This window comes from Lolium rigidum, chromosome 7, assembly GCF_022539505.1.
Source record: "Lolium rigidum isolate FL_2022 chromosome 7, APGP_CSIRO_Lrig_0.1, whole genome shotgun sequence".
NCBI classification, from domain to species: domain Eukaryota; kingdom Viridiplantae; phylum Streptophyta; class Magnoliopsida; order Poales; family Poaceae; genus Lolium; species Lolium rigidum.
Window position 1 is genome coordinate 57,370,189 of NC_061514.1, and position 9,554 is coordinate 57,379,742.

General features: G+C 42.3%; 1 protein-coding gene across 1 annotated transcript; it reads right to left on the reverse strand.

Moving 5' to 3' along the window:
- Positions 1-3,145: 3,145 nt before the first annotated feature.
- LOC124676157 (wall-associated receptor kinase 5-like) lies at positions 3,146-8,861 on the reverse strand. The gene is made up of 5 exons (XM_047212233.1): positions 7,866-8,861; positions 6,673-6,825; positions 5,431-5,454; positions 5,182-5,352; positions 3,146-4,439 (listed from the first exon to the last, which is right to left on the reverse strand). The coding sequence occupies exons 1-5, from the start codon at positions 8,815-8,817 to the stop codon at positions 3,220-3,222; spliced, it is 2,520 nt and encodes an 839-aa protein (XP_047068189.1). The 5' UTR covers positions 8,818-8,861; the 3' UTR covers positions 3,146-3,219.
- Between the last annotated feature and the right edge of the window lie 693 nt (positions 8,862-9,554).

Here is a 9,554-nt window from a genome sequence, read left to right on the forward strand (position 1 = left end):
GATGCAGGGGGAGGACGGCGTCGCTCGAGCGCGCGACGTACTGGCGCGTCCAGTGCGCGGTGAGCGCGCGTGCTGGCGCGTCCTGGCATGGTTTTGGACACGGGCGTTCCGGCCAATGGCGAGCGTTGGCGTTGCTGGGGCGTGTACGGTGGGGTTCCTCGTGATGCCAAGATGCTCTGGGACAAGGAGAAGAGTTGAGAGAGAGGCCAGAGAGAGGGGTGCCAAAGGTGGCCGGGTGTGCTTGACATGGTGAGTTTCTCCACACTTTTCCACTCTACCAAGCCCTAGCATGTGCCAAGCTTGATGCAGGGGAGCCAGAGGGATCAAATGATCACGGGTTAAAGTGGGTTTAGGCAAGGAACCGATGGACAAAAGAGTGTAACACAAATTGGAAATGATGCCTGCCAAGTGTTTGTTAAAATGGCCGCATGAACTTTTTTGATGATTTTTGGAAATCTTTTTGGTACATCTCAAACATATCAATTATAAGTTAGTTTGGTGGTGGTGGGGTTCAATTTGGAAAAGAATTGCAGATTTTCAAATTTGAGGTCATCTTCTTCTCTCTCTCGGGTTCCCTCTTTGCACCCATATTCTGGTCAACCTAGTCAACTCTAGGGAGGGTGGTCAACATGAAAGTTGTAGACCTTGACATGGTCTTGGATGACATGGCATTGGTTGACTAAGTTTGGTTTAGGAAAGAATTAAACCGAGAGGGGTAAAGAGGGGATCATGTTAAAATTTACCCAAATGACCATCATCACATGTGAGATGGTTTTGAGTTGAATTTGGATTTGATTTTGGTTTCTTCAATGCATTTGGGTTTGTTTGAGTTATATAAGTATTTTAGAAACCAAAGATTGAGCTATGGTGACCTTTAGTGAAGATTTGCAATTTTGGCCTAAGTGTATGTGAGAGAGAAATGGACTTTTCTCTTTTTCTTTTATTCTCCTCAATTTAGGGTTAGGTGATCTTAGTTTAGGGTTTAACACTAATTGATCATCATACTAACACTCATCATGGCAATTGCACAAAAGAAATTCACTCAAATGCATGAAACTATATGTGGCACTATATGCATATAAAAAGTTTTTGTTTGTTGCAAAATTTGAGTAATTGAAATCTCTCACTTGATTTTATTATTGTTGAAACTTGGGATGTTACAGCCGCACACCCCCCGACCCGACCGTTATGTAGTGGGCCGCGGCCCATCAGGTAAGTTCTTTTTTGTTTTTCTTATTCTCCTTTTCTTTTATGTTTATATATTTTCGTTATTTAAAAAGCAGAAATATTTCTGAATCCGTTTTTTTTCAAATTCAAAAGGTTTAATTTTTATGACTTTATTTTAAAAATATTTTTTCAAAAATTTATAAATTAAAAACAATTTTTAGAATTTAAACATTTTGCAAATTTGAACATTTTTTGAAATTGAACATTTTTTAAAATTTTTAATTTTCTTTAAAATTTGAACATTTTTCGAACATAAACATATTTTAAATTTGAACATATTTTGATATGAACATTTTTCAAATACGAACAATTTTTTTCACTTTGAACATTTTTGGATTTGAACATTTTTTAAGTTTGAACAATTTTTAGTTTGAACAGTTTTCAAAATTTTACATTTTTTAAAATTGCACATTTTATGAATTTGAGAAAAAAGAAAAAGGAAAAAATGAAACAAAAAAAAGGAAAAAGAAACAGAAAAGAAAAGAGAAAGAATAAACAGAAAACGAAAAAAAAGAAGGGAAAAGGTCGAAATGGGCCGGGCCCTATACCCGACCAGGGGTGTGCGGCATGCCGTACACACCGACCTGGTCGGTGTATAGGATTTGCCCCCGGGCGCATCGCCCGCAAGATCCTTGGCTTCACAATTCTCTGGGTCACGGGCCTCATCTCAGTAAACTATCTGCTAGTCGTGACATCTTGGGCTTCTATTCCCACTCCACTTCTGCCCCACTTCTCGTCGCTTCTGCCATCTTCTCCTCTGTCACAAACTCCAATGTGTGGCACGGCCGCATCGCCCTCGCTGCCGGTGTATGCAGGGCCAGGGGACGGACTGGACGCCGGGTGGGCATCAGCCCACGACCGTGAGGCTCAGGAGGTCGGCTCACCGTGCCATCTCGGACCGAGGCCCGGGGCGACAAAATGTAGCACCGAACAACGCGAATCCTGGCAGGGGCTCGGAGGGTGTGGGCGGCGATTAGGCTGGAGGTCGCTCGGGGAGGCCACCCGGGGCCGGAGCCGCCGTGCCTGGCGCCATGGCAGCGAGGTAAGGGTCTAGAACCCTAGGATTTTAATCTCTATATTTTTACTATTGCTGAATGGCGGCGTGTACAATAGACGCTAAACTAGTACAGTACTACTAGGCGTACTTGGTTTAAGCCCTATTCATATCAAATTAGTTATACTATCTATTTCAGTAGGAGCAATCCTGGTGCTTAGTTGCCGTTTCAGTCATGTTCGTAGGACTTTTTTTCCCCTGGTTTGTACTGAACTCTTAGAACAGTTTGGAAACTAGGTGGATCAGGCTACTCGTAGCCTTCATACTTCCATCTAAGATTCAGGTCGAGTATGCTTTAGGTCCCGTTTGGACTGGATGTAAACATTACAAATGTTGTGGTTGCGTCAAATCCTTGTAGACTTGATATAGGGTATAATGTGGCCTTGCAGTCATTCCAAACAGCCCCTAAAGTGGTAAACTATACCCATGGAGCCATGAACAGTGATCTGTATGTGCGGAAATCACCAATACGTAGTATATGTGTATACTAGAGTAACTGATTGTGTGTATAATGTCCATCCTTAAGCTATGCCTCAAGTGCTTATGTTCGAATCAGGATAATTTCTTTGGAACCATGGAAAAACTGCACAATGACAACCTAATCCTGAGGGGGGGTAATTAGGTGCGTGTGACTAGGTTTTCACGGGCACACCGCCTTCCCCTGGTTTTGCATACATGTCAATGTCGGCCAGGTGAGAGAGATTTTCTAATGCCTGATTTAGATCAAAATGAAGGAAAACAATCGCCATACCATTCAAATGTGTAGACCTCGAAAGTATAATTGGATCTGACCCCACAGTTGAGATATCAAGAATTTCCCTGTGGTGATTGCTGGCCTAAATAAGTAAATAATGATTACTCGGAGCTATTTTACATCATTTCTACATAGCAAATTGCACATTGTCTTTGAGATTACATGAAATAAAATATGAGAAGCGTCATCTTGGCATGTGAGAAGAAGCTCTCATTTCAGCCTCCATGCTCAATTGTGTACTTCCTTCCGCGCAGTGCAGGCTGGAAATCGAGCTTGTCTCATGTAGAAGGTGCTCTTGTACATTATTTTCTTGTACAGGTTCATCTTCTCTTCTCATAGTTTGCTCCTTGGTGATGAATGACCTTCTTAGCTGATCTAAAACTGATGCCACCTCCTTCATAATGGGTCGTTCTTGTCCATTCATATTTAAACATCTCACAGTGAGCTGCGCAACTGCACAAAGTTGCTCTTCACCTGCTTCTGCCAAAATGCGTGGCTCTATCTCCTTAACTAGGCGCTCTTCATTAAATAGAATCACCATATGCATGGCTAAGTTGCATGATTCCTCTGGTCGGCCTACAGAAATAGGCTTCTGCCTTGTCAAGAGCTCTGCAAGAACTACTCCAAAACTGTAGACATCACTCTTCTCTGTGAGCAGGCCGCTTTGGAAATATTCAGGATCAAGGTATCCTATAGTCCCTTGAATAAGGGTAGTCACATGAGTTTGATCAAATGGAACTGATCTTGATGCACCAAAGTCTGATATTTTAGCCACAAAGTTCTCATCCAAGAGTATGTTGCTTGATTTAATGTCTCTGTGAATGATTGGTACAGAAGATGCGGAGTGCAGATAGGCAAGTGCCTCTGCTGTTTCTGCAGCTATCCGTAAGGTATCTTCCCATGTTAAGGAGCCAGGTGCACTTCTGTTGTGAATGTGCTGGAAGAGTGTTCCATTGGGTATGAACTCATACACCAACAATGGAACTTGTGTCTCTAGACAACATCCCAAAAGCTTGACAACATTTGGGTGATCGGTCTGTGATAAGATTGTGATCTCATTGACAAACTGCTCCACCTGACTCTCATCAAACACCCTGGACTTCTTTACGGCAACCACAGCCTCATCTTGAAGAACACCCTTATACACTGTCCCATATGCACCTCGGCCAAGGATTCGAGTGTCACTATAATTGTTGGTAGCACTCTTGAGCTCTTCCGCACTGAATATCTTTGCTGACGAGTCCTTACCTTGAGATGTAATTGCCGAAAATCTCTGCTGCAACAGCAAGCCTCCATTCTTACGGAATAACTCAGCTATGTTTTTTCTCACCTTTTTTCTCCGCATGCCCCAGTAGTAGCACAGAGATGTGGTTGTTATTGTAACCACAAGTGCAAGGCCAACACCTGCAAATATTGGATGAAAACATGTATATCTGGTGTAAGTCTTTGTTCTTCATGTAACACATATGGAAATAACATTGTAAGAAATGCTGACAGGTGCCGAGTTACGTCTGATTATGCCCATGCAGATGCAATACTGGCCTATCTCTTTAACATTTGTGAAGATGTGTTTAATCCAGGTAGCCTTCTCGTGTGGTCATAAATCCTGAACGCTCTATAAGTATACTTGTGTAATGTTTTATACCTTGTGGAGCTGGTCATCTGTATAAGCCATCTTAAGATCAATAATATAGGTTACACTTCATTAGAAAATGTTGCGTTTGCAAGTTTTTTTTAAGAAAAAAAACGCATGAAGATGTGTGAATACTCTATACAGATATGAATTTGGTGGAATTTTTTATTTGTGGTCTGTACTAAAATCATAAGGACGAGGGGCTAAAAGTACAATTTTGCGTAGACCGAAATTTTCTTTTTAGAGCTTTAAATTGCAAAAAAATGCATGAAATTTTGCAGATGCATCTAGTGTTTGCACATCTGCTTGCGTGAGGTTTCTCCGCCGATTTTTGAGTCCTTTTCTCGGGCCAGGTATGAATTAGTGTTCATATAAACGCTCTAAACTACATCGGTACACCAGGTCACCAGCATTGCATAACTGCTTTACTTGGGAATTGCCTCAATAGAATAAGGAGGAAAAGAAAAAAATAATAATCAAATTTGCTAATTCCAGGTGTGTGGAGTAAGTTACCCAAAGCAATATCTATAGGGAAGTGTTTTTCGTTTTGACAGCCACTTCCCCTTTTCCAGCCATCGCCACTCATGCCTGGTGGACAATTGCATGCAACTGCCCCTTGCCCATCATTGCAAGAGATGGTGTACGTGCAGGGGTTCTTTTCGGGATTAATGCACACATCCAAACCTAGTAGAGAGCCATAGATCGTCAGTACCACCAATTAGTCCTCTTGTGGGACTGGTCAGCAAATACTATTTTTCATACCTTGCGGTTGTTGCATAGGGGAACCTGCATTTTGAAAGAATGGTCATTATTAGCTCTTCACTAACGGTAACATGGAAATATACATGGCTACATCAGCGCTTCTCGCTTGAGAATCTGAAGTACTTCTACCATAGGATGGACATATATATATATGATATCTGTCTACAGCTTGGAGACCAAGATGAAAGTGCGTGCTTAAAAAAATGTGGAAGTTAGAAGTAAGGCCCAGGTCTTTTCAGCTTCAGCTTGTGCTGTCCAGAGAAACAGCAGTGAAGATAAGCTTAAGAGAAACTGCAGTTCAATTCTTTTCGGCTTCCACTATCCTAGCTTATTGTCCGAGTTGTATGATGAAAAGTCTGCAATACCCCTAGGATGATTTTTTGTTTTAACTACCAAATATTGTGTTGTTTCTTATTGTTTCTACCGCAAATTTGAGAAAGAAAACAATTCTGGAGCATTATGAAGAGTTGAACATTAATAGAGTACAATATGGTGTAATTGACCCATTTATAAGTGCAATATGGATATGATAGCTGCATGAAGAGGCTAAATGATATTCTGAAAACTAGGCCAGAGGGGGAAGGACCCCTCGGTGTTTTTTAAGGAAGATGTGAGAAACTCGGTTTAGATATTCTTTTCCCGCGGGATCGAACCTGAATGCCAAATGATACTCTAATTGTTCCCTTTTAGATATTGGTTTGGCATGCATACAGTCAACCTTTCAAAAAAAAAAAGCTAATATACAGGAAAGTATTTGGATGTTCATGTGCATATGTGATAAGTACATTTGTCAGAAATACTTTTAATTTCCCAACTCTTAAAAAAGATAATGGTCAAAGGTAATACATTGGAGACCGCATCCATATCCAAAGCACATAAAAAGAAACGGTGGTAGTGCGTAACAGTAGCCGAGTTTTAGCTTTTGATACTGTGTGAATTGTTAAGTACTCCCTCCATTATCTTTTTGTCTACATTCTACTAGCTTGATATGTGAACAACCAATCAAGCTACATTAAAATTAATGATATCCAATAGAGAGAGCAGGACTGCTTCGTTTTCTGTGTTGTTGATTACAAAGCTAAAATGTAGACTAATTCAAAACAAATTTTATGCCCGGGATGTAGAGTATTTCAGAATGGAGGGAGTACATTCAGGACACATATATACAAAGTTAGGCATTCTATATTTAACTCTCAAATGTTCTCAGACATTAGGACATTACCAGATAAATTAGGACATTACCAGATGAAATGAGCGACTCATTGCAGCCTGTGCCTGTCTTGCGGCCGTCACCAATGAAGTTTGGGGGACATGAGCAAGTAAAACCCCCTTCGGTGTTGTTGCAGAGTTCCGGATAGTTGCAATCATTGTTGTCGTTCCGGCATTCGTTGATATCTAAACCAGCATTGCAACACTTCATTTCAGAAATTAGAGGCATATTTCTATTCATAAAAGCATGTACAATTTTCTCCATTTTTTGTACAAGTGGCAATCGAATTAACTAGTGAGCTATCACCAAATTCATTCTTTTGACGAACTAGGACAAAATTAGCAAATTGACATGTCTTGTACTTCACCTTTATTCCAAGCGAAATCGAACATCTGAAAGTTCAGAACTTAATAGAAGAAAGCAAATAAGAAGAAATGCTAGCAACAGAATGTTGCAGAGGCTTTTACCCTCTACCAACAAGCAAGTTTCATGACATATGAGATTTCCACATGCATCCACAAACAGGCTCAAGGATTCATTTTATTATTGTCATTGTTATTTTGCTCCCATAACAAACATAGTGATTAGCTTTCTTATTGGATTCAAAGATATCATTTGGGTGCTAGTGTTCATGTTTTAGAGTCAGTGGCAATATGGCATGATGGTGGATAATTGATAAGAAGAAAAATCTTCAATATGTGCTATTCAGCTGCTGTTTGGTGTATGTAGGAACTAAGAAAATCTATTTCCTTTCAGGATTACAGATGGCTGTATATGAAGATTATATGGATGGATATTCTTTGGAGCTGTGGAAAATTGAAGATCTTGTGCAATGACACTCTTTTGCTAGTGATGATCCATGCACAATATTGTCTGATAACGGCAGTGGTTTTATCTCTGTAGCTGATCTAAGAAAACACTTTTGCAGTTCAGCTTTCTTGCCTAGATTTCAGTCTCTTCATCAGCTTGTGTTGACAAAGGTGAAAATTGGAACCAGGTGATTGTCCAGTTTTTCTAAAAAGAACTTATTTGTTAATCTACTTAGGCTAAATTACAACATCTTAGGTGAAGACTGACTATTTTCTTGGCCAAGCGTGAAGACTGACTATTGTGTCCTGTCATATGAAATTGCAGGTTTCTTTGCAATATTAGGTCAGGAATAGATATCCCTATTTTTGCAAAAAGAAAAGGGAGGGATCTCTACGGTGGGTGAAGAAAAATTTACCTGCACATCCATCTGCAGTGTAAGGATTCCCGTCGGACCCTGCATTGCACTTGCAGAGATGTCCCGTTCCACGGGGCGCGTCGATGCATCCACTCATATTGTTGCAGTACAGCGGCGCCGAGTTGTAGGTCGAGGTCTGGTTGCATGTGCCGCTCCCAATTGCCCAATCCAAGATCATCCTGCGGTCAACAGCTGCCAATAGCAGGTCTTTCAGCGGCCTCTGTCCACCAACTGTGCCACCATTGAAGTGTGCGTCGTCTTGGTCAAGGAAGAAGGCAGCACTGCAAGTGCCGTTCTCTTTGCCAGTGACTTGACCTGATGTCTTGTCAAACGTCAAGGTGAAATCTTGAGCATTGTCCATTGGCATGTGGGCCTCGCAGCATGCTACACTGTTAATGCAATCGGCGACGTTAGAGTTCCCATGGCACCAGGAGGAGCAACTGGTTTGCCGAGGGTTGTCACCGAGCACCGAGCCGCTGAAGTTAGCAACTAGTTTGTAGTTGCATCCAGTGGCCACCAGCTTATTTTGCTTGGAGAAGGAGAACGGTGTCCCTTCCAAGCTTATATCACCGGTTCCATTGGTCTGCGTGGACTTCCCGTTCCGGTCATAGCACACTTGGCGGATTGGCCCGGCAAAGATGATGAGAAAGCCTCTGTCCATCGACACATCCTGCATTTTGTAGCTATTTTTGCCAATCTGCAGCATGGCTTCATTGTTTTGGCCGCATGTTACCTCGAAGCCAGGTAGGGAGCTACCTCTGGCGCCAAATGGATACTGAACGTTGTTGCACGTTATGTTCAGCTTCTGATCCAGCGGCGACTGCGGCGGCCGCGCTTCTCCCTGTGAAAGCGCTCGCTGGGGCACCATTGAAAAGAGGAAGAGCACGAGTGGGCGGAGCTGCCATCCAGCCACGGCAGCCGCACCTGGCCTGCTCCCTCTTCCGCCCGGCATGGCGTCCCTTCCTCTCTGGTTTGTGCACGGTGAGCTTTGCTATGCTTTGTTCGAATGTCGACCTTTCATTTAGTTTTCCTGGTATTTAAGGCCTCACGTTCTCTTGGAGATTTTGTGAAAAAAGCCATCAACTTATGTGTACAGACGTCTTCTCCCCGCCTGATTCATGCCCGACTTCCTTTATAATTGAATTTATACCCTTGCCTTGATGAATGTGGGTGAAGCATGCTTATAGTTTGATGGCTCATCTCTCAGGTTCCCTACTTTTGAATAATTTCGTTCTGCTTGTTCTGTTATGCAATTTTAAACTCTCTAAAAAGTTGGCGTCATTTGTAAATTGTATCCCAGCCACGGGTAAGACCGACCCGGTTCGTCCAAGTCAATGCATAATGTTGAAATGGACGCCCATTTTCCATGAAGTTGGTCTCTACCAGACTATCATGGGCAGGAGCAGACAACTGAGAAAAAGATGGCACCGGCAACAGCATGTGTCATTGTTCAGGTTCACTGTCCGCCACGGCCCACGGGTGGCTCGTCGCTTCCTTGGAGATGCTTCGGAGAAGCGGCTCCCGTAGTCTCATCATCATTACTGGCTCGCCAAACCTGTGGAAAATGGCTTGACCTTCAACGACGCACCTACGGGACGGGACTACGTGTAGACCCAACTACGGCAGATCACACCCGAACACACGCTCAGGGCTCTTTTGATTTCAAAGACATTTCAAAGGATTTATGGA

What these genes read in the sequence shown, in the direction of transcription:
- LOC124676157 (XM_047212233.1), bottom strand. Translation starts at nt 8,817, where the DNA reads ATGCCGGGCGGAAGAGGGAGCAGGCCAGGTGCGGCTGCCGTGGCTGGA. An exon ending in TGAGTCGCTCATTTCATCTG is followed by an intron (nt 5,455 to 6,672) that starts GTAATGTCCTAA and finishes TTCAAAATGCAG; the next exon opens with GTTCCCCTATGCAACAACCG. An exon ending in CCCTATAGATATTGCTTTGG is followed by an intron (nt 4,440 to 5,181) that starts GTAACTTACTCC and finishes CAATATTTGCAG; the next exon opens with GTGTTGGCCTTGCACTTGTG.